At 46.7% G+C, this 27951-nt stretch overlaps 13 protein-coding genes across 13 annotated transcripts; 5 read left to right on the top strand and 8 right to left on the bottom strand.

The window, feature by feature from the left end:
- Positions 1-163: 163 nt before the first annotated feature.
- On the bottom strand, positions 164-1651 carry C8R40DRAFT_1012381 (uncharacterized protein; the record flags this gene model as incomplete). The annotated part of the gene is made up of 1 exon (XM_046222874.1): positions 164-1651. A coding segment is annotated over one exon (1488 nt), but the record flags the coding sequence as incomplete, so codon positions are not given.
- Positions 1652-2223: 572 nt separating this feature from the next.
- Positions 2224-3281, top strand: C8R40DRAFT_1143657 (Protoglobin-domain-containing protein). The gene is made up of 4 exons (XM_046229494.1): positions 2224-2508; positions 2620-2691; positions 2748-2895; positions 2973-3281. Exons 1-4 carry the CDS (start codon positions 2362-2364, stop codon positions 3143-3145), a joined length of 540 nt encoding a protein of 179 aa, XP_046088556.1. The 5' UTR covers positions 2224-2361; the 3' UTR covers positions 3146-3281.
- A 12-nt stretch (positions 3282-3293) lies between these two features.
- Positions 3294-8945, top strand: C8R40DRAFT_1247831 (CPSF A subunit region-domain-containing protein; the record flags this gene model as incomplete). The annotated part of the gene is made up of 16 exons (XM_046233646.1): positions 3294-3585; positions 3656-3918; positions 3969-4544; positions 4612-4738; positions 4841-5221; positions 5321-5466; positions 5610-6098; positions 6232-6264; positions 6328-6922; positions 7007-7126; positions 7199-7352; positions 7458-7774; positions 7863-8168; positions 8263-8389; positions 8448-8637; positions 8726-8945. Exons 1-16 carry the CDS (start codon positions 3376-3378, stop codon positions 8943-8945), a joined length of 4254 nt encoding a protein of 1417 aa, XP_046088555.1. The 5' UTR covers positions 3294-3375.
- On the bottom strand, positions 8647-10273 carry C8R40DRAFT_895498 (uncharacterized protein). The gene is made up of 6 exons (XM_046236610.1): positions 10166-10273; positions 10058-10101; positions 9872-9991; positions 9552-9794; positions 9312-9469; positions 8647-9230 (listed from the first exon to the last, which is right to left on the bottom strand). The coding sequence occupies exons 1-6, from the start codon at positions 10188-10190 to the stop codon at positions 9098-9100; spliced, it is 723 nt and encodes a 240-aa protein (XP_046088554.1). The 5' UTR covers positions 10191-10273; the 3' UTR covers positions 8647-9097.
- A 973-nt stretch (positions 10274-11246) lies between these two features.
- On the top strand, positions 11247-13273 carry C8R40DRAFT_1168190 (uncharacterized protein; the record flags this gene model as incomplete). The annotated part of the gene is made up of 2 exons (XM_046231146.1): positions 11247-11870; positions 11927-13273. The coding sequence occupies 2 exons, from the start codon at positions 11247-11249 to the stop codon at positions 13271-13273; spliced, it is 1971 nt and encodes a 656-aa protein (XP_046088553.1).
- A 59-nt stretch (positions 13274-13332) lies between these two features.
- On the top strand, positions 13333-13990 carry C8R40DRAFT_895544 (uncharacterized protein). Its single transcript, XM_046236611.1, has 4 exons — positions 13333-13537; positions 13605-13662; positions 13725-13826; positions 13882-13990. Exons 1-4 carry the CDS (start codon positions 13459-13461, stop codon positions 13949-13951), a joined length of 309 nt encoding a protein of 102 aa, XP_046088552.1. The 5' UTR covers positions 13333-13458; the 3' UTR covers positions 13952-13990.
- A 155-nt stretch (positions 13991-14145) lies between these two features.
- Positions 14146-17518, bottom strand: C8R40DRAFT_1159512 (uncharacterized protein; the record flags this gene model as incomplete). Its single annotated transcript, XM_046229887.1, has 18 exons — positions 14146-14218; positions 14275-14432; positions 14489-14595; positions 14640-14823; positions 14973-15124; positions 15177-15283; positions 15340-15481; positions 15532-15584; positions 15640-15676; positions 15728-15746; positions 16016-16187; positions 16242-16396; positions 16445-16586; positions 16641-16896; positions 16947-16999; positions 17053-17075; positions 17134-17418; positions 17477-17518. 18 exons carry the CDS (start codon positions 17516-17518, stop codon positions 14146-14148), a joined length of 2160 nt encoding a protein of 719 aa, XP_046088551.1.
- Positions 17519-17956: 438 nt separating this feature from the next.
- C8R40DRAFT_1040279 (adenylate cyclase associated N terminal-domain-containing protein) lies at positions 17957-19935 on the bottom strand (the record flags this gene model as incomplete). Its single annotated transcript, XM_046223903.1, has 9 exons — positions 17957-18276; positions 18326-18449; positions 18504-18595; positions 18650-18932; positions 18982-19087; positions 19139-19221; positions 19271-19495; positions 19554-19833; positions 19892-19935. The coding sequence occupies 9 exons, from the start codon at positions 19933-19935 to the stop codon at positions 17957-17959; spliced, it is 1557 nt and encodes a 518-aa protein (XP_046088550.1).
- Positions 19936-20115: 180 nt separating this feature from the next.
- C8R40DRAFT_1235664 (uncharacterized protein) lies at positions 20116-21249 on the bottom strand (the record flags this gene model as incomplete). The annotated part of the gene is made up of 5 exons (XM_046233392.1): positions 21077-21249; positions 20868-21023; positions 20724-20811; positions 20523-20670; positions 20116-20469 (listed from the first exon to the last, which is right to left on the bottom strand). Exons 1-5 carry the CDS (start codon positions 21177-21179, stop codon positions 20116-20118), a joined length of 849 nt encoding a protein of 282 aa, XP_046088549.1. The 5' UTR covers positions 21180-21249.
- Positions 21250-21521: 272 nt separating this feature from the next.
- C8R40DRAFT_1247823 (uncharacterized protein) lies at positions 21522-23116 on the top strand. Its single transcript, XM_046233645.1, has 8 exons — positions 21522-21661; positions 21777-21838; positions 21894-22000; positions 22063-22071; positions 22128-22183; positions 22232-22555; positions 22616-22744; positions 22798-23116. The coding sequence occupies exons 1-8, from the start codon at positions 21581-21583 to the stop codon at positions 22804-22806; spliced, it is 777 nt and encodes a 258-aa protein (XP_046088548.1). The 5' UTR covers positions 21522-21580; the 3' UTR covers positions 22807-23116.
- A 1174-nt stretch (positions 23117-24290) lies between these two features.
- C8R40DRAFT_1027620 (uncharacterized protein) lies at positions 24291-24551 on the bottom strand (the record flags this gene model as incomplete). Its single annotated transcript, XM_046223104.1, has 1 exon — positions 24291-24551. A coding segment is annotated over one exon (261 nt), but the record flags the coding sequence as incomplete, so codon positions are not given.
- A 120-nt stretch (positions 24552-24671) lies between these two features.
- Positions 24672-25607, bottom strand: C8R40DRAFT_1009683 (uncharacterized protein; the record flags this gene model as incomplete). The annotated part of the gene is made up of 1 exon (XM_046222840.1): positions 24672-25607. A coding segment is annotated over one exon (936 nt), but the record flags the coding sequence as incomplete, so codon positions are not given.
- An 876-nt stretch (positions 25608-26483) lies between these two features.
- Positions 26484-27056, bottom strand: C8R40DRAFT_1039807 (uncharacterized protein; the record flags this gene model as incomplete). The annotated part of the gene is made up of 1 exon (XM_046223868.1): positions 26484-27056. A coding segment is annotated over one exon (573 nt), but the record flags the coding sequence as incomplete, so codon positions are not given.
- Between the last annotated feature and the right edge of the window lie 895 nt (positions 27057-27951).

Raw genomic sequence — 27951 nt, 5'->3', positions numbered from 1 at the left:
TAAACTCCCCGTATTCCTCGTACTCCTCATACGCTGTAACACTCGCATGTCGTAGAGGACTAGGCTGAGGCTGGGACAGCAGTCCCAGTCCCCCTGCAAGCCCTACCGAAGGCGATTTCTCTTTCACCACACCACCCTTATCCTTCGAACCCACCCTCGTCCTCTTCCGCGCCTCCGTCTCTTTCTCCTTTTCCTTTCTCTTCCTCTCCCTTTGCGCTTTCTTCTGCTTCTCCCTCTGCGCCACAGCTCTATCCTGGGCATCGAGCTCCGCGAGTGTTTCCTGCGCCTCCAATTCCTCGCGCTCGTCCAGTTCCCATTGTTCTGCCATGTATTCGGGGTAGCGGGCGGAGAGGGGGCGCCAAGTCCGTGTACCAGGCCTAGGATTCGGATTTAGACTCGGACCGGTGGGAGTGTCGGGTATGATAGCATCAGGATCCCTAGTCCCATCCAACACCGCATCGATATCCTCCGCAGGGGGATACTCAAACACCGGGCCGGGATTCATGCGTACCTCGGCATCGTTGAACAAGGAGATGAAGGGGTAGTACCCCAAGGACCCGTCGTCGAAGGGGTTGTCTTTGTGGGATTCCTTGAGGCCGTCGCGGGTGCGTGGTTTTTTCTTGTCTTTTTCTTTGAATTTTCGTTCGGATTGGGGGAGTTGGAGAAAGTCGTAGAGGGTGTGGAAGGCGGTGCCTTGGGGTTGGCCGTTGATGAAGAAGGCGATGCGGGAGTTGGGGAGGGTTGGGAGAGGGCGGAGGGTGTTGTTGGTGGTGGTGGTGGTGGAAGTGGAAGTTTGGGGGTTTTTGGATTTGGTGGATTGGACTGGGTTTCCGGTATTTGGAGGAGCCAATCCACCTCTGTTCCCTGCGCCTTTCCTCGTTGTTGTAGATGGAACTGAGGTGGAATTCGCAGCTTTGCCTTCATAATCCATAAGCGCAATCATCTCTTTTGACTGTGGATACTCCTGCATCTCGAACATCTCCTGTCCTTTAAAATCAATCGCGATTCTTTCTCTCTTCAAATGCGCTGGGTCCGTGGGATCTTTCTCGTCAGCTTCGCGTTTAGTCGGGAGGGAGATATACATCCCTACAACATCCCCAGATCTAAACGGTCGTCCATACGGCCGAGGTCTAGACAACGTGACTTTTTCACCCGTTTTATCCCGAAAACCATAACTATACCCATCCAACCCAACCGGTCCATTCAACGGCGCTTCTCTCCTCCCCCATCCCAATCTCACATAACACCCTTCCCGCATCCCCTCATTAGAACTCGGCTCCCCACCAGCCTTCAACACCTTCACCTCCATATACCACTTTCCTTCCCGCACAGGCGCGTTCCCCCGCGCACTCCGATGTCCCTTGGACCCAAGCAACCCCAATCCGTCTTTGGTCACGTGGATAAATGCACTGCGGTCTTCCCAGCTTACGCGGTAGGATGCGGGGTGGGATTCGATGGTGTGGAAATGGATTGTGGGGTTGGAGGGGGAGGGGGGGTTGATTCCGGCGGGGATGTAGCGGAAGCCGACGCGGTTGACGCCGATGAGGTCGGTTTTGTGGTAGATGGAGCCTTCGGAGATGGGTGTGAAGATGGGGCCGCGCGAGAATTTGAGTTGGGGGCGCGAGAAGAGGTCGGTGCGGGATGTTAGGACTCTGTGAACAGTTAAATGATAGTAGTAAGCAGTAAGAAAAGAATGCGTACTCGGGTGTACCAGAATCAGAAGGTGCAGGCGAACCAGCTGGTTGTTGTTGTTGCTGCTGACCACCACCACGTTTTCTTTTTTTACTTCCACTTGGGGCTGTAGTTGGTTGAGGCGACGGCCGCGCTTCAGGCGGAGGTGATGACAATTCAGCCAACATCGTAAAGAGGAGATGAATTAGCGCCCAACAATGATTTTGGTCTCGACCGCCATGTTTACCCGACATTTTCCGGTTCTCGACAAGCTCGAGAACATACAAGATATATGTTCAAGTTCTAGATGGTGGTTCTGGATTCTTTACATAGCCTGTACTAACTCGCTGTACTTAAGACCAACACTAGCTACTAGTTTTCTCAATAACAATGTCGCTTGTCCCAGTCGAAACAATCACCACCGACATCGCATCAGTCGATATATCAGACCAACTCCCAGAAGGCCAACGTACACCTCACGCCACTGAAAAAAACCCCTCCTCCCCATCCCATGGCATTTCCGAAGACGGTACCTCCAAATCTTCCTTACCCTTAACCTGCCCAGTTTCCGGTGCATCAGCTACCCCAGGCTCCTCCTGCCCCATCTCCAACCCAACAACCCAAGAAATCTCCCCCTCCCTCCTGCGCACCTCCCTCCCCGACCGCATCAACTACATCAAAGACTTTCTCATGTTCGGCACCCCCGATCAAGAAATCCTCCACAAAGTAGCTCCGCTGGTAAACGACCTGATTCCCCAGGTCGTGGATGATTTGTATGCGAAGCTGTTTGAGTTTGATGTTACGAAGCAGGTGAGATGGAGAGGTTCAATTTGGTGTGTGTGTTGGAATTGACCTTGGTTGTTGTAGGTATTTTTGAAAAGAAACGAGGCAAGTGGGAGGGTTGGTTGATACTTCACTGCTCTGTGTGACTGACGCTTTTCATTGTAGGGTTTCGATGGACCAATACCATCTAGACTAGAGGATTTGACTTTGGATTCACCGCAATTGGTGTATAGAAAGGTCAGCACTCCCACATCCCTTTTTCCTCCAGAGATTCACGCTTACACCTCCCCCAGATATTCATGAAATCCTGGGCCCGCCGCGTCCTCACCTCAGACTACTCCTCCGGCAAAACATGGGCGTATATGGATAAAGTCGGGATCATGCATACCGGTGTGAAATCGTTCAGGCATAGGAATCATGTTGCGCCGTTGGTTGTTCCTTGTGAGTTGCCTCTCCCCTCCCCATCCCCTCTCTCTCCTCTTTCCCTCCCCTCGCTCCTCGCTAACCCCCCACCCCAGACCGCGACTGCGCCCTCTCCCTCGGCTGGGTCCAAACCGTCCTCCAAACAGCCATCCTCCAACTCGCCCCCGCCGAGCTCTCGAACGACGAAAAGATCGCCGCGATCGGCGCGGTGAGTAAGGTTATATGGATACAGAATGATTTGTTTGCGAGGCATTATGTCGATGAGTAGGGATGTAAAGATTAAGATTAAGATTACGATTAAGATAGATGGATGGAAGGTAGAGAGATATAAGGTATTTTCTTGCATATAGCTCTGTGTAGTTAGTGTGTGTAATATATATACGACTGAGAAGCAGTCAGTGTTCTTAACCCGGAGTCGATAAGATAAGATAACAAACCAAACCAATATATACCCACCCTTCCTTCTCCATAATCCACCACCATAATCCCCCACCCACCATGCCAACCAGAATCACATCCACCTTCCATCCCTCCTCCTCCATAATCTCTTCCGTGAAATGTTCCCTAATCTCACCCGACCTCTCACACCTCGTGGTAGCCAAACTCAACAGCGTATCGGTATACTCCATCCTGGAGTCTGGACTGCAGTTGGAATGCAGTGTGGGGGTGAGAGGGAAGGTGCGGGTTGTTAGAGCTGTTCCTATACAGGTGAACTTTTTGTCGTATTAATAAGACATTGTTATGTATGTACTGATCGCAATCGCTCAATCCCTCACAGAACTCCCACCGCTCAAACCTCCTCATCCTCCTCGACCACCCCGATCCCGAACTCCTTATCTTCACTTACACCGAAACATCCGCACCAGGAACCGCCACGTTGAATATCAAACACCAAATTCCTCTAGACGAACGCGGAAGCAGACCTTCGGAATTATGCACAGATGCTATCGTACATCCTTCTGGGGTATTCGGTGTAGTGAGTTGTTATACAGGGAAATTGAAAGTGGTGATGATGGAGAGTGGGGAAGTACATAATGTACAGTGCGTTGGATACTTGATATGCAAACCTTCAATAACTCATCTCATTCCAGGATACCCGAACTAAACCTCCTAAGTTACACTTTCCTCCCACTTGTCCACAAGCACAACTATGCGTTGGCGCTTTTGTATATCGACTACAAGGAACATATCCAACTCGTGTCACGTAACTTGCGTATTTCCCTCTCCTCCGAGTCCAATGTCGATCTCGACATCTCCTCATACTCCCACCTCCTCCCCCCAACAACCATCTCATACAAACACCTTCCCAACCCAGCAGAGACCGCAGTCCACCTTATCCCGATTCCTGCCGATGAGGATTACATGTATGATATGCATATGCATATGGATGAGGATGAACACGAAACAGACATATTCCTCGGCGGAATCCTCGTCGTGGGAGGGAGGAAGGTGTTGTTGTATGAGTTAACCTCGCAGGAGGCTCAGGAGTTCAAGCCTGTCAAGGGAAAAGGGAAGAGGAAGCGGGATTCAAAGAAGCAAAAGCAAATCGATACTCCTACTCCTACTCCTAATACAGACTCTGGTTCTAGTAAGCAAAAGAACTTGAATGAGATCAAAAAGAGGGACCCGAGGGCGACGGTTGAGTGGCCGTGGAGTTGGGTCACAGCGTATGTTTTTTGTTGCCTTACTTGACTGTTTAAATTATGCTCATATCCTATGTATTCTACTATGCAGTTGCACCCCCGTAGACGAAGACGAATCATCTCACAAAATCCTAATCGGGGATGCATTCGGGAGGTTGGCGATGCTTTCGCTGTATAGGTTCAAAGAGTTCGGTATGGTGTTGATTCCACTCGGAGAGGTGAGTTCTCTTTACCGTGTTCCTTATTCAATTCTCAGAAATATTATATTATTTGACTAAAAACTGCATTATTTGATTAAACACACCCACACTCCCATGTAGACCTCACCCCCCACCTCCCTCACCTACCTCTCCAACCAAATCACCTTTATCGGATCGCACCTCGGGGACGCGCAGCTCGTGCGCATCAGCCAGGTCGCGCTGTCGACGGCGAAAGAGAGTCTGACGTTGCCGATACCGGAGTCGGTTGGTACGAGGATCTCGGTGGAGGAGTTTAATAAACTTGATGATGATAGGGGGAAAGGACCGAGTAGTGGTGGTAGTGGTGGTGGTGGTGGTGGTAGTGTACATGGGAGGGGGAAGGGGATCAAGAAAGGCTGGATCGTCGCGACCCACGGGTCGTTCATTGAAGTTATCCAGACTTTCAAGAATATCGCACCCATAAGGGACGCGGTATTAGCGGATTTGGATGGGAGTGGGCAGGTGGGTTTTGTTTTATGTTTCCTCTATCCCCTCCCCGTCAAACACTTTCATCGACTCACTAACCCTTTTCTTTTTCCTTCGCTTTCCGTTGTGTTGTAGTCACATATCGTCACCTGCTCCGGAGGCGGGAACGCTGGATCAGTCAACATCGTTCGCATCGGAGCGGATTTCGAAGAAACGGCGTCGGTGCAGGGGGTGGAAGGGGTTATTGATATGTGGCCTGTGAGACTTAGTTATGGGACTGCGTGAGTTGTGTTTTTTCGTTTATTCGTTTGTTCGTTTATTCATTCAACCTTTTATATTATACGTCTCATCCATCCTTAATTGATTCTCTTATTCTCTACAACCTTTCCTGATTCAAAACTCTATCCCCCCCTCCCTCTCACAGTCTCCACTCCTACTTCATCACCACCACCCTCCTCTCCACCCACGTCTTCCACCTCACCCCCAACCTCAACCCGAACCCCACCTCCACCTCCACCTCCAACCCCACTCAACTCGAATGCGTCGACACCTCCCACGACTTCATCCTCCCCAACCAAACCCTCTACATCGGCAACATGGCTCTGAAAACAGCTGGGAAATACGACGAAGATTCGGCGCTCGTGGTCCAAGTCGTTCCGGAGGCTGCGGTGCTTCTCCAGTATGATGCTGTGTTGGGGAGATGGACGTGTGTGGATAGGGTGGAGGCGGATGCGGATAAAGGGGGGAGTGGAAGTGGAGGGGGGAGTGGAGGGGGGAGTGGAGGGGGGAGTAGAGGGAAGTTTGTAAAGGCGAGTGGGAACGCGAGTCAGTTATTAATTGCACAGGCAGGGGGGTGGGTGGCGGTGTATACGGTGCAGATGCGGGAAGGGAAATTGAGGTTGGTCAGGACGACGTGAGTTGGTTGGGGGTTTTTTCTTTCTTTTTTTCCTTTTTTCCTTTTTTCCTTTTTTCCTTTTTTTTCTTTTTTTGAAAAAAGTAGGTGGATGCTGAAGATTTATTTATTTGACCCCTCCTTGGTTGTGTAGTGCGCGGAAATTGGATTTGACGGAACAAAAAAGGTACGTTACGTTTGTCGGATCCGCATTTCCATATATATATCCCACCTCATATCTATCTCCCAGCCCCTCCCTCTTCCCCTCCCCCTCCCCCTCACCCCCCTCATGGTACAACACCGAAATCTCCGCCCTCACCTGTCCCCTCCTCGACCCCTCCAAACACTTCACCCGTCTCATCGCCGCAGCTTTCTGGCACACAAACCAACTTGCCCTGTATACCTTTACTCCTCAATCCGCCGAGTTAGAACTTTTATGTCAATCTCCGCTGGGGGCACTGACGTCCCCGGTGCGGGCGGTGGTGATGGGGTTTATGAGTGTGGGGCGGTATCGGGTGGAGGATCGGGAGTCGCATTTGTGTGTGTTTGCGGGGTTGGCGGATGGGGGGGTGGTTTCGTGGGAGGTGGTGGTGGAGGAGGAGGAGGCGCAGGCGGAGGAGGAGGAGCAGCAGCAGCAGAGTGGGGTAGGTGGGGTAGGTGGGCAGGGTGCACGCATCAAAGTCCCGCGATTAAAAGACATGAATATCATTTCACTGGGCAACACACCGGTGTCGTTTACCCAATACGAAGCTGATGGGAGACGGGTCGTGGTTGCCGCCGGGAGCAGAGCCGTGGTGTTTTCGTGGGAAGGGTCGCATTTGAGGTCTGCGCCTGTTATGCTTAAGGTAAGCGTTCGGTTTCGTTTGAATTTGAACGTCAAAACCTGACTATATATTCGTTGGATTGGATTGGATTGGATTGGATCACAGGATATCACCGCGGTTACAACACTGAACACCGAGAATTACCCCAACTCCCTAATGTTGGCTACTGATTTCGGGATATCGATAGGAAGGGTGAGGAGTTTGGAGAAGATGCATATTCGTTCTGTAGGTTTTCCCAATTTATTTCGCTTTTTCCCCCCCTCTCTAATTCGAATACATACATACATACATTTATAGACATCACTGGGTCTTCACACCCCGCGCCACATCGTGCACGAACCCACCCATAGAGTGTTTGGTGTAGGAACTGTGTATACCGAGCCGTGTCGGGTCGGAGAAGAAGAGAAGACGATGAATTCGGTGAAGTTGCTTGATGATACGACTTTGGAAGGTGTGTTTGTTTCTTTACCCCACACACACACACACACACATACTCTCTCTCTCTCTCATCTCTCACCATTCTCCTGCTCCCGCTGATGCCTACTCTACTTCCCAGTATTAGCTCAAGCCGAACTCCAGCAAGATGAGCAGATAATGTCATTAGCTGTTCTCCAGGTGAACGACCACCACCACAACAACAACAACAACAACAATAACAACACCTCTCAACAACAGCACCTTCTCTGCGTAGGGACCTTTTCCCTGCGTCTAGACGAGACCGAACCCACTTCCGGCAAGATCTTGCTGTTCGAAATTCAACACGCCTCTTCGACATTAATCCAGCTCAAACGCGTTGCAGCGACGGATGTTGGTGGTTGTGTATACTCTTTGGTGGTTATCGATGGTTTACTCGCTGCTGCGATAAATTCTTCTGTAAGCCCCCCACCCCATTCTCATCGTACATCGTACATTGACCACCAGAATTCATTCATGGTTGGTTTTCCTCCCTCCTACTATCTAGGTATCCCTATACCGAGTATCATCCATCACAGAAGACCTCAGTCCCTCCACACCATCGTACACGATCCACTCGATGATGGAGTGGAACCACAACTATATGGTTACCTCCCTTTCGGCGTATCGCAACCACTTGGTCGTTGCAGACCAATTCAGCTCCGTGTCGTTGTTGGGATTGGAGGGTGATGATGATGATGATGATGGTGATGATGGTGGAAATCGGAAGTTGGTAACGGTGGCAAGGGATTATTCGCCTTTGTGGCCGGTATGTGTGGAGGCGGTTGATGATAAGAGCTTTGTAGGCGCAGATGTGAGTTTTTTTTCAAGTTGTGTTGGATGACGGGGTTTTTCTCGTGAAATTGTTGTGATTGTGGTTTGGTACTTATGCTTCGTGCGGTTCGCAGCAATCTTTGAATATGTTCACCTTCTCGTTGAGCCAAGCTACTACTAATAATAGAACAATACTGGTACGGGATGGGTTTTATCACGTCGGTGACCTCATCACGAAGTTTATCAGAGGTAAGAGTTATAGTCCTATATACTTGTCATTCTGCTTACCCAACTGACTTATTATTGTCGTCGTTGTCAGGATCACTTGCCACCACGACGGATTCAGCGCCAGGAAGATTCAAATCCACGCATATATTCTGCACGCTTTCGGGTCAAATCGGTGTCATTACTAGCGTTGAGAACGATATCGTTCTGTCGAGGTTTTTGTCGGCGCTTGAACTGCAGTTGGGTCAGAAATCGATTTCGGCGGGGGGTGTTAGTCATGCCAAGTACGTCGTGTTGTTCTCCTCTCTTTGCCGTGTGAATACTCACTCACTCATTATTCACTCACTCGCTCACTCACCGCGACCACGGTAGGCACCGTGCTCCGAGACTTTCGAGAGGACGCAGCGATGCTGATTCGGCGGCGTATGGTATCCTCGACGGAGATCTGTTGGAACAAATGTTAACCTATATGAACACGGACCCCGAACTGGCTGAGGAGATCTACACATTGTCAGTGGCAGATGACGATGATCTCCCGTACACACTGGCAGAGTTGAAGAAAGATCTCGAGTTGTTGCAAAATATGCATTGATAAATAAATGTATATATATCATTGTACTACGTGGATTTGTGATGATCTTTCTGTTGTATTTACTATACCATCCACCGCATTTGAAGAAACGAGAAATACTACATAGCAATATGTATATTAGAAGTGTTTCTATTTTTGTCAATCCATCTGTTTTACGATTTCTCCACTTCCGCCTGTCGGGGCTTTCCATAGAGATCCAATGGCCCGAATTCCCAAGCTTCTCTGTACCTTCTGGAAAACCACCATCGCGTCGCCAACTTCACTGGCAATGGCAACGGCGGGAACCTACAAGCCCAATCGGCAGCAAACACAATCAGAAAACAAAACCCATACTTGGAATCTGTACGTATGATCCGAAGTACCCACCACGGAGTAGCCGGGTTTGCGCAGACCATGCCCCACGGAATTGATGTATAGAAACTAACAGTTTTGAGCGCGATGCTCAAACCTTGGGAATCAATGTCCTTCAGTTCTTTTTCCGTGAAAACGGCTTTCAAACGACTTGCGTCGAGTGTTGGGATTTCCTGTAAAACAAGTATGTATTCGTGGTCAGCCAGGGCTTGATGCCACAGAATATGTATGATACTTAGGGCATGCCTGCCTTACATGACTTAGGTGCAGCATCATAGAATCACTAAACGAATGTATCTTCTCCACAAGTAGTGGTCCGTCATACGCCAACTCTCCAGTTTGCACCTTTTGAAGATACACCTTCACTTCGTCCAATTGCGGAACGAAGTCTGCGTGTTCTTCAAAGTTGCGCGACAATGTCCCTGCGCCGAGCTTCTTCTCTAGTTCGGGAAATAGAAAGGTTTCTTCTATGTGATGATGGTGGTGGATGTTATCTATCTGCGACAGTGAGATGGGATGGGATGGCAGAGTTGTTGGTTCGACATCGTGATGGGGAATGAACAATGACAACACACCACCGTGAAACAGAATACCATGAACGGCTGAAGCTTGTTCGTTGGAAGCGTCGGCGCATGCGCTACTATTGCATTGATGCTTTGAATGAACATATTGTGGACTGCTGCCATATGTCTACGGTATAATCATCAATCGAATTTGAGCACCGCACGAAATGACAACCGACCCAAGTCTAATACTCACATAGCTGGGTATTCATGTATGTTCTTGATACTGCCAGGGGGCATATCTGTTACAACATAAATCGGAAAGATTGAGCTGGAGCGTTCGAGGGGAAGGAAGGACCACCGCACCAAGAAGAGGGTATGGAGCAGGCATCGTCGTGAGTTTGTGGATGGTGAACGTTTGAACGTTTGAACGGTGAAGGGGCAATTTAATACATCGTGATTCAGGTACACCGTACAGCGCGGGCTCGGAGTTATAGCCAGGTTATAGCCACCAAATATCATTGGGTTTTTTCCTTCTCCTACAGCTCATTTTGATTCTACGTAGCTGATAGCCTGGTACCGAATGACTGAGGGCGGCAGGTTTCAAATTTTGCAGATACGACAATCAGAAAACCTAGCAGTGTGGATTCAGCCCTATTCAGCCGCGTAGTATGGGGTCCTACTGGAGCAGACACTAGCCTATATGAACACTGGGTCCTGAGGCTCAAAAACGAAAAGTCTACGTACTCGAATGTGACAAAGAATTATCTCTCGTACGCTCTTGCTTGCTTGTGCATATGCATATTGTTGTGATAAAAAGAACTCGAATCATTGGAAACCAAGATGATCATAATTGCCTGTTTGGGAAATTCTACGTACGGCTGACCACGAATTTACCGCCTTTCCCGTCTCCTCCACGAAATATCCTACACAATTTTCTGTATATACCTCTGTATTACTGCAAAGCCTCGTTGACGAATCGTAGCCTCGTGTACGGAGGATGCTCAGGCCTCGATACAACCTCGTGCCACCTCGTGTTCGATACTTCTGTTCAAACAAACTTTAGTCCTTCAAGCCCGATAATTATCGCTTGTTCGAGCCCTTGATTGATTTCAGTACAACATGTAATGGCTTACTCGACCTCGCGGGAATATTTATACAGGTAGCCCTTTGACTGAGAATGTCACATACCCTTTCTTTGTTGTCTTTGTTCGAATGCAAAATTCTTTTAAAAGGTGCGATATGATTTTGTTTTCCCTTCTGCTGCGCGACCAAAACCAGCCCTCATCGGGGAGGATAGTCATACAGGTGATCCGTGGTCTGTACATCCTGCAATCGACCATCGACCTGAGAACCTTGCCGGCACGCTGCAAGATACTATATAACCCGTTTTCGCCTTCATCTTTGACCCTTGCTCACACAACCATTCTCATCAACCCCACTACCAATGTTCAACTCGCTGCTTCGCCTTTGGCGCTCACGAGGCGACGTTCAACAAGATTTGGAAGCCAACCCTAACAATGACCATTTCACGAGGTTACCTTCTGCGCAACGGTCCCGACCCAATCAGCCCAAACTTCAGCTGAATACGAGCATGATTAGCATTCCAATCAAACGCTCGCCTCATTCTATTACCGGTATTGAAGGACATGAAGCGCAATGGCATACAAGTCCTAATGGTTCCACTCGTTCTGGTCCTTCCAATATCGCCTGGCTGAGACACGATCCTTCCCGGGATGAAGATCAACTACCAGTTCGTCCTCCTGCTGCACGGCTGGGAATGGTTCGCCATACGGCTATCCCTCTGAGTCGCTCGATATCATCTCCGGCGTCCTCGCAGCTTCAAGTTTATCCTGCTCGGAGGCTCGGAATGAACCCAGCTCATGCGGGAAGTACTTTCTCCTTGCGCATGGATGGCCAGTCGCATGTAAGCACCCTTTACGGAGATGCATACAACTATCCACTTGTGAAACCACTTTCGCCCATCGCGGAGCAAGACTACTTTTCCCCGGAATCACTAAGGAAAACCATTCAGCTACCTCCTGATACCAGTACCTCCATCTCCCCAAGTGTATCTAGTCCAGCCGGATCCCATTCGACTCGTGAGTAATCATTCATTTCCCCCAGATCATGTCAACTAAGCGGAGTATGGTTGACACAGGACCTTCCCCCGTGCACTCTCTACCTTTCATTACTCGGCCCGTGAACCGAAGCCTTTCGCAAAGTACCCATCGATCTGGCCGTTCTACGACATCTACAGTCACCCCAATTTTGCCTCTTCCCGAAGCTCGACTTCAAACTTCCGGACCCTATACCTCTCAGGATGGAGATGCTCACCCGTTGCGTCCTGGAAAATCATCCAACCGACTTACGACCATGCCCACAATTCCCGCAGGAAGCTCTGAAGAGTATCAGATCGGCAACGAGGCAGCGGAGAGTTCATATGGAGGTCACGAAGAAGCAGAAGACGGATCGGAAGGCTCGGAATCACTCCGTTCCTTCGTCACAGCCGGTGATACCAGTCCAAACCAAACTGTCCCCCCAATTGCGATGGATTATGGCTCCACACCATCACCGCTTCCTGTGCCTGCTCCAGTTGCACAGTCACAAAGTTACAGCAAGATTCTCCCTGTAGAGTTCACAGAGACCGACGTTTCCATGATCCGTTCGGATGGTAGCAGCGTGCAGGCTTATACACGATCTCCTGCTTCAGTATCTTCATCTTTCATCCGGCGTCGATGGGACAAAGACGCCGGGTATCCTGTTGGACCTGGAGCCTTCAATCTGAAACCAAAACGTCAATGCTTTTACATCGATGCTACCCCAGCATTATGGGCGTTCTTGCTAGGGTTCTTCTTCCCAGTTCTATGGTTTGTGGGAGGTTGGCACTTTACGAACTTTGGGGAGCAACCGGCGAGATTGACGTTGTGGGAGTTTTACTTCAATGGCGCGTATTGGAGAGAGTTATTCTGTTGCGGAAGGGGAAAGCTGAAGTGGAATGATCAGTTGAAGGAGTCGGAAAGCTCGGAAACGAAGAAGGGTAAAGGGAAGGAGAGGGAGAAACCACTGAGGATTCGTCATCCGCCACCACTCCCAAGATGGATCACAGAAAAACTCAGTACGGATGTGAAGAAGGCCCGGCTCAACGACGCTAAACGCTCTTTGAGGGGTATATCGTTCGGCTATCCTTTCGTCCCTAGACCGGTGGTCTGTTCTTCCTCATCACATTCGAATGCGACACAGGCTGCCCGCCGAATCATGTCAGTCCTATCCAGACCGAACAGATTTCTCGACCAATTCTACGGTGTGCGATTGAGAGATGTAAGGGGCAAACGTGAGGGTCCGAGGAGAATATTCGACCCGTGGATTCAGAGATGTAGGTATGCATTTTGTTATGCTATGGTTCTGTTTTTATGTGGACTAGCTACGGCCGCCACAACTCTTATCATATTCAGCCTTAGAGACTTCAGATAGCGTTCGCCATGGTCGCTTCCCTTCAACTATGTACTTACATGCAGTGTATGTATTGATAGACAGTATACTGTACATGTATTTTCGGATAACACTCACCCTGCAGTCACTCTTCACAATATTAGCGCCGTCCGGTGACCTCTTGAGCGCCAATATCTGCTTCATTCTTTGATACCGGACCCCATCCTATGTCGAACGACGACCCCCGTGACGCCTCTCTGGAATCCAAATTTGTGCTCCCCAACACTTGGTATCGAGATGATGCTGGTCTGTGCCTCAAATAACCTTGTCAACGTTGGAAATACAAGAATGGTTAACAAGTAAAATCCTTCAGATTCACTAAGCACTTCTGGAGTGTTCTTTTCCGGTTTGGTCATGGTGACAAGGAACAGGTGCGTCTCCCAGTGACTTACACCGATATGCACTCACTGATAGCCGTGTATGTTTATTATAGATATCTAGCGTGGCCCGGGGTGCTATTCGCATTGAACTCGGCAATAAACCAGCATACCTTGCGTGCAAAAGAAGGATCTGGTGGGGCTTTAGGGAACTTGACGTGAGATGCTCCCACTGTTCTCGATGATGATTTCTAACTAAATAATTCCTTGCAGTTTGTCCTTCATGGCACTTCTGGCTTCTTATATCCCATTTGTTACCGTTACAGCAACAAAAATCTCATAATTAAGCCTTGCAGACACGAACACCTGGTAGATAGCTGGATACACTACTTTCTTGACGTTGCTTCTTGATCAAGGTGGACAGTGATGCTGACACTGTAATAGATATGATTCTTTGATACACGATTAAGTGGTTTCCTGACTATTAAGGTACAGGGTATCGAAAGGAATGTGCACGGGTCGGGTATAAGAAATTACTTAAAGAGGTGAAGTTGATAAAGTTGCTGCTGAGCTACGTTCCCAACGAGGCGGAGGTGTTCGAACCATGTAGCTGAGGTGCATAGAATAACGGTAAGAATGTGTCCCAGTCACTCAATTTCGGCTCACCCTTGAGTTCGGCCAATACCCTTCTCGATCTCAACGCGAATGTCAAAACTAAGATCACCAGTCGATTCATCGTAAGTCGTTATGCACCAGTTTCTACGACCCATTATGTATTTCTGACCACGATTACTACCATCAGGGTCCTTGGCAAAAAGAGGCAACTAGAACGACCGACGATTGTGAGCAATACAACGAAGATGGAACGTTAGGTGCCTACCATTGTCTCATCCGTTTGTGATTTGTGCATGGTTTTGTGCGTCTTTCCTGCCAACGAAGCAACCAGTTTTATGACACCTCCTGGTGGAGGTGTATTCACAATGGCACCTATGATTGTTCAACAATTGTGAGGATGTATTAAACAAACTTACTAGTGACGACGTTGAGCATATAACGATAATCCATAGGGGATGGCACCTCGGGATTGTTTTTGTCTTTCAAGCTTTTAAACACGCCCACGGCCGAACAATGAACATCTCCCGAGAGGAACGAGACTCGTATATGTTTCACTTTTGCAAATTCTTGTAACTGACTGACGAACCAATTCCGTTCTTGCTGTTGAAAAGACGAACAGTCAGCATGGCGTTCGTTTCTAGCCAAAAGTGCGAACCTTATGAGTCCGAGAGGTCCAATGGTCATTCTGAAGTATGGGAAAGTGAGTTATGAGTTATGGAGGAAGGCATATCGAGCGTGTAGGTATTTACCAGATCATCCAGAAGTTCAGCTTCGGCATTGAACTTGTTAACAAATCCTGAAAGGCCAAGTGAGCCATTTCTCCCAAGAGCGACTAACGGGTTGTATTTAGATTCCAGAATTTTTTCCAATGCCACCATACGTGGGTAGGCGATAGGTATGCCTTCAATCAAATGTGAATATCTCAAAGTGTCAAAATCAGGAATGTGTAGTACCTATTTGAACAACTAGATGCTCGACCGTAGAAGGTAGTTGATGCAAGCGCGCGAAAACCTTTTCGTATTCCAATGGGCTGCACACTTGATCCTTTTTTCTCTCAGCTCTGGGAAGAACTTCAGCATATTTCACGTTCAGACAGTGTTCTATTGGGCCTGCTACCTGCAATCCAGCAGAAGGATAGAAGTCTGTGGACCCAGATATCCCAAAAATGAATGTGATGGAAATCCCACGTATGGTCCCGGTGCACCTATGATAATTGACCTGTTGATATGATTTTTGTCATCGACACCATCAACGTCGACTACAGGAAGAGGATTAGCAAATATATCGAAACGAGAGGAAGGAAATTACCATTGATGAAACACTGGAAGAGGAGGAAGAAGAAATAGCCTCTTGTTCCAATTCTGTTATGAACTTGTTTCAGCTTGATGAATCGGTTGACAAAGGTAGCGATTTCACGTTCGAAAAATAGGTGAGTTCTGGAGGTCATCAGGATCTGAAGAGTGTTCAATATCTGGGGCAATGCCACGCACAACTAAATACTTACAGCTACCAAATCCGTCTATCTAATGAATGCATGATAGTCGGTATCTTTTTTCGTTGGAGTAAGGAAGGCACGTACTAAATCTGAATGAAACAGTGCTTGGTCAGGGCTACATACACAATCCACATATCATACACATCACACACCGTGGTCGTCTATTCCGTGGCAATCAGCCGACGACAGAAAAAAAAGTCGAGCAAAAGGATATATTGCGCACCACACATATTTATCATTGGTCTACCACGAGCATCGCGTTAGTTAGACCAGCAGATGAATCTCAAAGCGAGTGACTTGCATTGAGCAATTCGCTCTAGCGAAAGCGCCAGATCGGAATACCTGGCAATAGTGATTGAAGTAGAAGCGATCTATGGCCTCTAAAATCTCATCCGTAAGCTGATAGTTTTGTTTTTCTTCCGGTTTCAGCTTTGCAACCCATTCTTGAAGCTCAGGTTCACGAGTGAGCCTGTGAAATATTTCGAGTCAAGTCGAACACACAAAGTAGACCATAGATTCTAACCCGTCACAATATAACTGATCACCACCACCTACGAGGACATGGAAAGGTTCTTCGTGGTGGTGCGCCAGTAGGTCTAACCAGCAGGGATCGAACCCACTCTGAAAACCCGGTCCTCGAAAGTCATCAGGGTTTACGCCGGCAGAGAATCCATTGCACTACGTTCTGAAATAAGACCAATAAAAGTGAACATGCGACGCACGAACCGAGTAACTAGCCCATCTCATGTTTTGGTTTCTACCCGGAACAAAAAAGTGAAGTTGCTGCCCATGGTTGATGGAATACGCGACCTGCATCTCGTTTGGTCCCAGAGGTATGTGGATCATGAAACGCCAGAATGTAAAAGTTCTTCAAGATTTCATAAGCTTCAGAGCTTTTTAGTAAAAGAGAACAGGGGCTTGCCCTCCAGCTCCAGGATATACCCAGATTTCCTGAGCAGGGGATTGTTCAGAAGTGAAGTTTGGACCGGAAGAGGCGTGCCCATTAATTTGACTAGCAGAAAGCGACAACGATGTTGAATGAGGATCTGCAGGGTGCGGGCCCAGATCGAAGGATTTCCCTTCAAAAGTTTTTCTTTTGTGGTGTCGCGTAAGTTTATCGGGGTCGTATTGATAGGTTAAAGTGGGATGCGGTTCATATGTTGAGCTAGAGTCGGCGGCTATGGACAATCAGACTTATAGCCTCTCCTTGTAGCGTTCAGACACGTACTGACGATGAGGAGAGCACCGTGCCAAATTCCGTGTTCATCAGTAGTATCATACCTGTTTGTATATTAATAATCTGTCAAGGTTTAAGGAGATAGTTTAGGACAAACTTTAGCAGCGGTCCGACCATAAACTGGAAATAAGGATCATTAGAACAACCCGATCGCCTAATAATGGATATACATACTCACCATTAGATGGGGCTCCATTCGCGCTACACGTAAGATTCTTGACCTCTCCACCGCTGAAAGACGCGACAACTGGCTTGATGAGACTGACTTTTGGCTCTTGATTTCATCCGGAAGGCGAAATGTAGGATCATTATAAATGTCATCTTTCGCTGGTAACGGAGGAGGACCGGGAGACGGAGGTGGGAGGAAACCTCCAATGAACTGTTCATCTATAGGCCTGACTTGTTCGACTGGAGTGAACCTTCCATCGGCTCCTCTGCGTGGAGAGGTAAAGTATTCCTCCTCCTGGCGGTATGAAACAGGTCGGTCATCGGCATACGAAGAGGTTCTCAAAGAAACTTGCTTTTTGAGCACGCCTATGAGCATGCCAGCCGACGTTATCCATGATTTGAAGGTGATTTGAAAGTGAGAGGAAGAAACGAAAAATAAAGGAACGACGAGAACGAAGAGTGGATAGTCGAACCAAAGTTGCCAAGCGAGGTTGACAGATAAAAGGCTCGGTAATAATATGACCTTTTTACTCATGCAAATATGAACTGAATTGCATGATATTCGGCGGACAGATATATACAATACACGGCCGTAGCTGTGTTGCACATCCGAGCGGATTGGAGGCTGAGCCTATTGGAGCTTGCTTCAAGTTGCTTGAATAGATACGATTGATTGTTCGGATAATTGCGCCATACGTTGTGCGGACAGAGAACTACAGGCTTACAGCGAGCGCTCTTCTGTTAAATAATCCTCCATCTGTTACGATTGTATGATAATATGCATGTTGTGAAAGGTATGCCACTGCCAGAATTATATGTAGTACGGATAATCATTAACCTACATGCTCAACTACGGTGGTCACCAGTTTTCCGTCCTTTACGCATGTCCGTAACATCTCCGGAAGAGCCTGCTCCTCAAAAACTCCTTCCTCTTCACCCTCAACAGGGATGTTGACATTAATGGAACTACATTTCGCGGTCGTGATTTCGGCATGCAAGCTTGCCTGAGACAAATAAATCATTCCTGTATCGCATGAGTCAATTTGAATCATTGGAGCAGAGCCTGTAATTTGAATGGCAAAAGACGGGGATTTTGTGACGGAGATGGAAGAGACTACAGAGTCGACGAGCACCTGCGTCTTAATGCAATTCACTTTTGTGGCCGATCAGTCATAGAACAAGAAAACGACATATGAACTCACCCAAAGTAACCGCATTCAGTTTGCCCTTGATTTGAATGACACTGTTCTTACAGCCGAACAGATTGACAACTTGGTTGAGCTCAACTCCATCAACAACCAGGCTTTTCTCGTCCTCTTGATATTCCTATCGGGCCCACATTAGTACACAACTCGATGATATTTAGGTTAAGTATCATACGATATTCCACGCTTTTCCTTCCAAGGCGAACTTAGGAGGCTTTTTACCCATCAATGCATGAGGTTTGGTCGGTTTGACGGGCTTTTTGGGGGCTATTACATATAAATGAGCGATAACGATGCATGGTCCGCAATGATGATACTTACGAGAGCCAGAACCACTGGGGACAACACTACTAGCGCGCAAATTAGGATTCTTGTGGGTCATTTCGCTCTTATCAACTTTGCGCAATCCTCTGGTGACGTCAGCTCCGCGATTTATTTCAGCAAAAACAGCAGCCGTTCCACCAGCAGGGGTAGTAGCTGGAGCTGCTGTAACAGGAGGTGCTGCAGGAGGTGGCGGAGGCGGAGGTGGTGGAGGTGGACCACCTGACGTGGCACCAGAGATGTTTGCAGACTTACTAGCAGCATATTGCCCAACAGGTATGCCCTATCTTGATGTCAGAGGTAGACTTGCCCGAAAAATGCGACAGACGTACTTTGGAGTTCCATGAAAGTCCAGTGGTATGGTACTCCAGGACGTACTTGCGGGTCTCTTCTAATGCAGCAGCAAATGAGCGAACCCATTCAGCATGCCTTGGATCCCTACGATCCAGAACGATTAGACAAGGCGGCGTGAACAGTAAAAATTCTCACTTCTCTTTGAACTCCTTTATTACTCTATTCCCGTAGTATAAGGCTTGATCTTTTGTTTCAGCAATGTGTGGACCAGGTTTTGACTACATGACTCGGTTGGAATACAGTTTGTGGAAAGATAGATGAACGTACGTTGAGAACCCAGGCAACGAAGGACGACGCTTCACTGATCACCATCAGATGCGTGAACCAATCCCGGTCCTTTCGATTCGCCTCTTTCAAACGGTTGATTGCTTCGATGGTGGAGTGAAATGGTGTGAGAAGTGACTGGAATGTCGGATCATCTGGCTTCACGCATGAAGCAGCAGTATTGATCAATTCACGAAGCTCTTTGAACTGTTTCTCGACCAGACCAACCTGTTTTGTTCAATAATGGATGTCTGCAGTGATAACGACAACAGGCAGAGCGACGCACAATTTCCACAACCGATGCTCCAGCGAACGACTTCGTTAACTCTACGAATGGCTTGACCTTGCCATCGATGACCACTTCATCAAACACTACGACGCTTTTGGGAGTTTCTCGCATTGTTGATGCCGAAGCTGGTGCAGCGGGGGAAGATGCCTGCACAGGGGGAGAAGAGGCAGCAGCAGCATAAGAGCTGGAATTATGTGTAGCCTCAGACGTTTCTGGTTTACTTGTTGGCCAACCTGAGGCAGCCAAATCTTCTATCCTTGAAGTCGCAGCTTCAAGGCTGTCACGTTAAATCAGCGGCCAGACATATGGGTTACAAGCAGTCGCGTAGCGCATACCGTTTGATTATAGTAGTAAGGGAGTGTAAACCTTGTGAGGACATCCTGCCACAAAACTTAAGAGAGTTGTAGTAACTGTCGACCGGGGGAGATTGAGCATGAACGGCAGATGCCGACAACTTAGATTCCGTCGGCATCAATAATTTCCTAGTCTTATCTTCACCCATGTCTACTTAAGCTGCTTTACCTCTTGACACTTGAGTGATTTTTACAACCATATCTGATTAGTTCTTTGATATGTCCTCTATTTCTTCTGATGTCTCAATCTGCTTCCTTTCGATCTTCTTTTTTGCCTTCTTTCTGCGTCGGCGCTCCCTCTCCCGTTGTTTGGCTCTTTTTAACTCTTCTTTGGACAGACCAGGATTTTCAAGCGCGTCCAACTGTTGACATTCGGATTGCAGACTATTAGTTGATACCTCAATCACAGAGCGGATGATACGGGCCTTAGCGGTCAACAACCGACGAGCTAACATGCGATTCGTGAAAAGAGACCGTGTTTCCTGACATGCTACGCGAATGCCCGTAGGTTTATGAAGAAGTTGGACATTATTCTCAGTTTTGTTTACAGATTGTCCACCCTGAGTTGATGATATAAGGTCCTCTGCAAATGAACTGCGTAGGAAATGCCTACAGGACCACTGCCGCGCACAAACGATTCCTCAATATCCTCTTCTTTCAGCTCGGGGATCTTGCGTTGACTGGAAGCGCGTTTGAGAGCAGAATAATACATTGGACGTTTGGGCGGGAATGTATCATGAGCTGGAGCAGCATTTTCTGTACTGAAGCATAAGTATAATCACCAATGCAACTCATAATGAAGGAAACATCTTACTGTGCTGCTCTCCGATTGGAAGGCATTACTGAGGGGTTTTTGACCGAGTCATTGGAGCCGAGCTCGGTATCCTGCGTAATACGGATAGCTGAAATCATTTTTAGTGTGGGACAGGTGGGGAATAGTGGTTGCGAGTTGGCTTACACCACGTCTCTTCCTCAGGTAATTTAGTCGCCTGTACAACATTACGTCGTAGAAATTGAGCAATGTCTCTAGCTTGCGTTGCATGTGCTTCATAAGCAGAAGGATCCGTTTCTGACTTGTACGTTGATGCGTCTTCCCTCATTTTATACCGAAAAGCTGAAGAACGAAAACGATGAGCGTGAGCTTGGGTGTAAATGTGGGACGCACACCTGAAAGAACAGTAGCATCCCCACCGAATGTAGAGGAAGATGCTCGGTAGAGGCTTCGGTACGCTGATCTTGCTGAAGCTTTCAATTCCGCAGAAATTGACATGGATGGCTGAAGAGAATTCGGACAATTCCGATTGGCTCAATGCTGCTCAATGCGGTTCGTGACGTTACGCATATCCAATCAATGACTCATGCATGGTACGAGCTGATACTCAAGTACGACAAATATCGCAATCAAGACTTGCAATTATGAGCTCCTACATACATGGTCGTTTAAATAATATATTAAAGCACATAAAGTAGTTAATAGTATGTACTTCGCTGCAGTTATAGTTGAGGGAACTATGAATGTAAGTAACAGTGGCGCACAAACACCCCTAATCAGATCACGTGATCTGCTACTCTGAGCGCGTTCGAATTTCCGTTGATTGATTTTTAAACTCAACCTCTTACCACCAACTCCACTTTTTCACTATCACGCTATCCGCCCTCTTTACTCTCGAAATGGCTGTGAAAAAGGCTTCGTCCTCTGATAAAGGCTCTAAATCCGCTCCATCTCATCCTCCGTATATCGATATGATTAAAGTGAGTTCCCTTTCTTTGGAAGCTACTACCCCGACTCTCTTTCACGCCGCCTTCTGTCTAAAATTGAAAACTCGCCGACATTAATGCACATCTGATACGTGTATCTTTCCATCAGGAATGCATTGCTGATCACCGCGAGGAAGCCAGAATTGGTGTTTCTCGCCCCCAGATCAAGAAGTAAGTCTTTCCTTTGACAGGTTTTTCATTTCGAAGTAATCCGCATTCCTCGTAGATACATCGAAGAGAAGTATAAGATTGAGATTGGTGCCGCACAGAACACGCAAATATCGAGGGCAATCGCTACAGGAAACGACAAAGGATTCTTTGTTCTACCCAAAGGCGAGAATCTCCTTTTCATATACTGCATTGTGGCAAAACTCATCGTTCGCTGTTTTTCATAGGCGCTTCTGGTACTGTATATGTCTCAAATGCATGTCTTACAATAACTTACATCCTTCGCTCGTAGGTCGAGTGAAGCTTGCGCCCAAGAACAAATCACCTGAGTCCTCTGTACCAAAGGAGGTAAGCATCATACATTTCAGACTGGACCTTTACCCATGACTTGAATAGAACAAACCAGTTGCCAAACCAAAGCCTACCACTGCCAAAAAACCTGTAATCAAGGCACCCGCTTCCAAGACTTCCACTACTAAGGCGACTGCGACGTCCACAAGGAAAGCGCCTAAAGCTGTCGCAACCAAGAAGCCTGTAGTCAAAGCTGCTGCCCCCAAGACTGCCGCCACCAAACCGGCCCAAAAACCGACTGTCGCCAAGAAAGCACCGACCACCGTCAGGAAAGCACCGACCAAAGCTGTACCGGCGAAAAAGCCGGTAGCTAAGGCTGCCACGGCAAAGAAACCCGCCATTCAGAAAGCCTCCGCGACTGCGAAGAAGGTGCTTTCTTTGACCGTGGTTTACGTTCAATGCTAACTTTCCTCTTCATCGATTATCTAGGCTGTCACGGGCACCACTTCTACAACCAAAGCCAAAGCCGCTGCTGCCAAGGCAAAACCATCTACCACGAAAGCGAAGACCTCTGCCAGTAGAGCTAAGGCTCCAGCCAAATCAGCTGCTCAGAAGAAGGTACCGTCTCCTTACTTACCATCCTTTCTGCACCAACTCATCTTCGCCTCCAGAGATCTTAAATATTTCCCACATACTTGTCTTTGCTCTTGATCTTTATTCGTACTCTATTACATGCATTAGAGGTTCTCGTTTGTATTATTTCTTCCATCCAAAGGCGCCCGTGTACTACGTCCTCTTTGCAGTTTCTTTTTCCTAGTCGTAGGTCTGCGGCGTCCCTACATTCCTATTTATACACCACAATCTGTGATATACGTTGTTTTGGTTCATTACTTTACTCGTTAATTGTAACCCTCACAAATGTAGGATGTACATATTATCCGTTGGTTCTTGAGATTTTACCAGCGTGCGACAATATTAACGTGCGAAGGCGGGCCATCGCCGCTTCGCGGCGTGGCATATACGAGTCCGAAATTTAGAGTCGCATATATATAAGAGCAGATGCAGTGTATTCTCTGCATGTTAATAGATGTACATTGTCAATGCAACTTGCTTCCCGAACCATATCACCATTATTGTGCATGCCATCATGAACATAAATTTCCCCACTACCTGCTATAATTCTTGAAATGAAGTGCATTTGTTCCATACTGTAATAGGAGACACCCGCCAGCCTGTAATGTACTCTGTTACCCCCAATGACAGAAGTTATGCGAGGATCAATAAGAAAAGGGCGCACTCCGTCTATATTAAATGATAAAATAGGTGGTGCAGTGGTTAATGTGTGGTGTTTATATGTGCGACCACTGCATGTTGTGCATCGGGGACCAAATTCGTAAGGGGGGATGTTATTAAGCCATTCTAATGCTGATGATGGTGCTTGAGTGAAAGGTGGATGAAATACAGTTGCCTGTGGTCGCTGAGGTCTCCTCGATGGAATGTGACCATTCTCACATGTCAAGGAAGCTTCAAAACATGGGCGAACAGCCCGTAGAAGTTGTACCAGGACATCTTGTGTACTTGTGTACGCACCCCAGCGCAGGTTTCGTTCATTCTGGACTGAGTTTCGAAAGAGATCCCGAGTAGACTCTAACGAAGTTTCACCTAATGAGTGCAAACGAAATCCATCCATTATAGTAGGTAATTTCACATACGATGACATCTGGTATGTGCTTTCAATCCATATTTGACGCATAATGAGGAACAAGGAGTCAAATGCACATGAGTTATTTGACCATCGCAAAGTCACTATATCATTTTGTTCGTATTGGTTGCGAACATTGAGGACTGACGATTTGAGAGGTGAAGGCGATGGGACAACATGATCTATTGAGCTTGGAATAGCTAGTGTTGCAGTTGGGGTAACAGTGCCCATGGCTTGAAAAGCAAACTCAACAGTGGATGGGCCTGCTGGCTCTGTTGCTTTAAGGTGACGATTTGAATGCTCTGCAACATGTCTCACTTTCTTGCTCGGTGATTTACCATTTTCATCAAGGTTGGCTTCTGTAGCTTTGCGCTTGAGTGCGTTAGTGGCAAGAAGTGGAGCACTGTTGACTGAAGTGTTGTTTGCCCTAGATGCCACAGTGACTGACCTCTCTTTGGTTTTCGATGCAATAATAGACCATGGAATGACATCGTGTTGTTCAACAACATAAGGATCTCTCGCAGACCACCTGATTGAAGTATGGGTAAGAGGTGGATTATAATATGTTCCTTTCCACTTTCTGAACAATTCAATGAGAACCAATCTTGTTGTTCCTTGGACGGTGTTGTCACACTTACCTTCATATCTCAATCGTGTAATTTCATCTAATAATTCCAATTCTCTGAATTCCTTCCGCAGTGCCCCCGAAGCACCCCCTGTTATATATTTTGCATCGAATCCTTGTAAAATTGCTGTGTTATGATAACTTTTGCTCCGAGATAATGCAGTGTAATATGCATGATGTCCATCAAGGGTGTTTAAGTCAGTTGTGTTCACAAGTAGGCTTTGACCTTGTGAGGCGTGTGCAGTCATAGCAAAGCCAAGCAGTACGTCAACTTGATTCCTTGCGATATTAATCTTTGTATCATCTGGAAGATAGACGTATCCTTTGTTTTCCCTTCTAATGATAGGCACAACATTTGGTGGTAGATGCTGGATTTGTATAGGCGAAGGTGGGTTGTCGAGTTCAACAAACAAAACATCCAGTACCGTTTGACCATGCTTACCCTTTTTACATTGCCATGAGTAGACAGTACCTCGCTGGCCCTTAGTGATGTTTAACTCTGTTGCCATATTGTAACGGATAATTACTGGCATCCCATAACACAATGGTAGTACTGCAGGTGCATGATATTCATGTGTGGATGGCGGAAGATCCCAAAGTATTTTCTGCAGGTCATGGCTCATGGTGTTTACTTTAGTTTTCTTGATTGTGTTCGATGACTTATGATCACTTTTTTTCTTTGCAGCTGTGACTATAGAGTCTTCACTGTGAAATAATATCAGTTTCTGATTTGTATCAGATGCAAATCTCATCGCACCTAGGCGATTGATCTCATCTTTCTGTTTGTTTTCGCCCACAATAATAGGAGCATTCCGCCATGGTACAGAACCAATATAGTGTCGACCTGGTTTATTAGCAGAGACAAGATGATCTAGGCATCTGATATCCTCTTTGGTGCAAGCCTTGTATCGCATATTCTCTAGAGCTTTGCGAAATTGGGTATCTTCTTTGGAATGGCCCTGATTGCGCATATTCTTTCTCAAGATGACTACGGTAGTGACTTGATGCCACAATGCCTTCCCAATTGCCACACGTTGACCATTCAATGACTTAGGATCCATACCAGCATGGCGCGTGTACAATGAAACTGATTCGCCTCCAATTGGTGGAAGTTGTGCAAAATCACCGGCGAAGATCATGTTCATACCACCAAAGGCTAATTCTGCTTGATTGCGCACTTTCGCAAGTCTTTCTGAAATGCGGTACATTTCGATACATGATACCATTGAAACCTCATCCAATATAACATATTCAATACCTTGCAAACGTGAACAGACCTCCGACATTGTGGAGATTGGTGCTTCTTCAAACTTACCATTTATCCCAAGAAGAAAATGGTAAGTTGAACCCCCTAATAATGCTGCTGCATTGCCAGTTGGGGCAACTATAATAACAGCATGTCTGCGCTTCTGAAGTTGGAAGAATTCGATGACGGCTTTGATGATTTGTGATTTACCTGTTCCGCCCATACCCCCTATATACATCTTCAGTGGATCCATACAATTTGCTGCTGAATGTTGTGCTATGATGCGAAAAGCCCGCTCTTGTTCACTATTTAGGTGAAAGTCATTGATGATAGATTCAGTAAGTTTCTTAATGCTACCATATTCAATTCCTAATTTATCAAAGTAGGTTTTATCGCAAATCTCAACAATATTAGGTCTGCATTTATGTGTATTTGCCTCGTTTTTGTCACTGCATTTGTTGTCAAGGAAGTGCTCTTTTCTCTTTAGGAGAATTTCTTGGCGCATTGTTTTAATTATGGTATTCCATTCAGTAGGAGAGCATGAAGGGATACTAATGGGCAGTGAGGTAGGTTTATTTGCATTGAGTACAATAGGCAGAGAATTGGTCCACCCAGCAGTAAACAGTATATCTCGCATAACCTTCATTGCTCGTTCTCGAGCAATATATTGCTTACCTTTTTGCATACCAGTATCAGGATCATACAGCACTATTGTTTCGTCATTCTCATTGTCTACAATATCTTCATCAAAGGATGGTCTTGTATATAGCGATGCATGCAATCTGTCATCAATGCAATCTAGATTGAATGGTAACGCATTGGCTAATGAAGACACAGCATTACCTTCTTTCATTTTCTGGCGAAAATCATCACGAGAATCAAGACACTCATATCGGAGGTTCATATTTTTGATATATAGGTTTTCACAATCAGTGAAAGAATGGGATGTGAATGCATCATGCCATGACTCTGCAGGACCCTTTAGATCAGCCCCAGACCGCCATGGCTTAAAAAATGTGAGCATGGCACAGCAATAATATTCACGGTCCTCTTTATCTGGGCGAGGGAGAGGAGGTCCAATAAAATTGGGAATGACTCGATCTATGTTTCTTCTCATCGCAACAGTATGGGATGATGATAATGGATGGCCACTCAAAAAAGGCAAATTTAGTTCATGCGACTGATTTGTACTGATTTCAGATTCAGATTCATCGCCAGATACATTTGGCTCCTTTTTCTTTGCTCTGCGGGACCTCTTGATCCGATGGAAAGTTAGGATCCAATCATATAAGTTGTACACTTCATGCTGTTTTGGCCGATGTGTATAATCATATGTTGAGGATAAGCCTATGTACATGTCTTTGCGCTTGATTAATAACACCTTGTTATCAATTTCGGCATCATTGGGATTCCAGAATTTTTGTGCTTCAGTTACAAATGGTTTCCAATAGAAAGGTATAAACAAGTGGCTTGTATAATGGTCTGGATTTTGAAGAAGGTACATGCATATCATCGGACTCCCCAGTTCTAATTTAGTAGCCAATAAATTAACCATTTTGGTCATTAGAATGCGGGATTTATCTTTATCAGACTGCGGCCCATTCATAATGTGCGTATTTCTGTCAAATATGGCCCTCAAACTGTCAAACACAACGTGCGTTTTGAGACCAACTTTGGTAATATAGTCTGCAACATAGGCCACTACAGCCTTGATTGCAGTTCCAGAGAGCAGACAAGTAACGTCAGTATTGCAGCGCATGGTATATGTAATCAGAGGAGAGATGTCATTTAGCCAGGGCTCTAACTTTTTCAATGTTAAATGACCACTGTCACTATCGACAGAGGATGACATATATGCAGCTCTGGGGAATCGGGCTTTGCATTTCTTGAATTTATTGTTCAGACACGAAACAGCCCACTTATCTAGACTGCGGATACTACCGTCAGGATAAAAAGCTCGCAAACAGTCATGCAGGTTTGATTTTGTAAGTAGGTCATCAATTGTGAACTGATATTGTTTAAACCATTGCGTGTATGATGTACATGCGATACAATCAGGTTGAGAACATGAACAAGACAGTGGTGGAGGTATAGGTAATACAAGTTCAGGACTAACATATAAATCGGATTTTTCCGCATCTGCAATGGCTGCTTTAACTTGAGCTTTCTCCCCTGTCAAAAATTCACCAATGCGTACACTTTCTAAGTATGCAATAAGGCGATGCTGAAAATCAGAAGAAGGATCTATTAAA

Source organism: Lentinula edodes (genome assembly GCF_021015755.1).
Source record: "Lentinula edodes strain Le(Bin) 0899 ss11 chromosome Unknown C8R40scaffold_9, whole genome shotgun sequence".
NCBI classification, from domain to species: Eukaryota; Fungi; Basidiomycota; class Agaricomycetes; order Agaricales; family Omphalotaceae; genus Lentinula; species Lentinula edodes.
Note: the sequence above shows the minus strand (reverse complement) of the source record. Positions and strands in the feature narration are given on the sequence as shown.

What these genes read in the sequence shown, in the direction of transcription:
- C8R40DRAFT_1143657 (XM_046229494.1), top strand. Translation starts at nt 2,362, where the DNA reads ATGTTCGGCACCCCCGATCAAGAAATCCTCCACAAAGTAGCTCCGCTG. An exon ending in GGAGAGGTTCAATTTGGTGT is followed by an intron (nt 2,509 to 2,619) that starts GTGTGTTGGAAT and finishes TTTTCATTGTAG; the next exon opens with GGTTTCGATGGACCAATACC. An exon ending in CGCAATTGGTGTATAGAAAG is followed by an intron (nt 2,692 to 2,747) that starts GTCAGCACTCCC and finishes CACCTCCCCCAG; the next exon opens with ATATTCATGAAATCCTGGGC.
- C8R40DRAFT_895498 (XM_046236610.1), bottom strand. Translation starts at nt 10,190, where the DNA reads ATGCCTGCTCCATACCCTCTTCTTG. An exon ending in TGCTCCATACCCTCTTCTTG is followed by an intron (nt 10,102 to 10,165) that starts GTGCGGTGGTCC and finishes ATGTTGTAACAG; the next exon opens with ATATGCCCCCTGGCAGTATC. An exon ending in TGGTATTCTGTTTCACGGTG is followed by an intron (nt 9,795 to 9,871) that starts GTGTGTTGTCAT and finishes TCACTGTCGCAG; the next exon opens with ATAGATAACATCCACCACCA.
- C8R40DRAFT_895544 (XM_046236611.1), top strand. Translation starts at nt 13,459, where the DNA reads ATGTCGAACGACGACCCCCGTGACGCCTCTCTGGAATCCAAATTTGTG. An exon ending in GTCATGGTGACAAGGAACAG is followed by an intron (nt 13,663 to 13,724) that starts GTGCGTCTCCCA and finishes TGTTTATTATAG; the next exon opens with ATATCTAGCGTGGCCCGGGG. An exon ending in GGGGCTTTAGGGAACTTGAC is followed by an intron (nt 13,827 to 13,881) that starts GTGAGATGCTCC and finishes AATTCCTTGCAG; the next exon opens with TTTGTCCTTCATGGCACTTC.
- C8R40DRAFT_1247823 (XM_046233645.1), top strand. Translation starts at nt 21,581, where the DNA reads ATGGCTGTGAAAAAGGCTTCGTCCTCTGATAAAGGCTCTAAATCCGCT. An exon ending in CGTATATCGATATGATTAAA is followed by an intron (nt 21,662 to 21,776) that starts GTGAGTTCCCTT and finishes TCTTTCCATCAG; the next exon opens with GAATGCATTGCTGATCACCG. An exon ending in CCTCCGCGACTGCGAAGAAG is followed by an intron (nt 22,556 to 22,615) that starts GTGCTTTCTTTG and finishes TCGATTATCTAG; the next exon opens with GCTGTCACGGGCACCACTTC.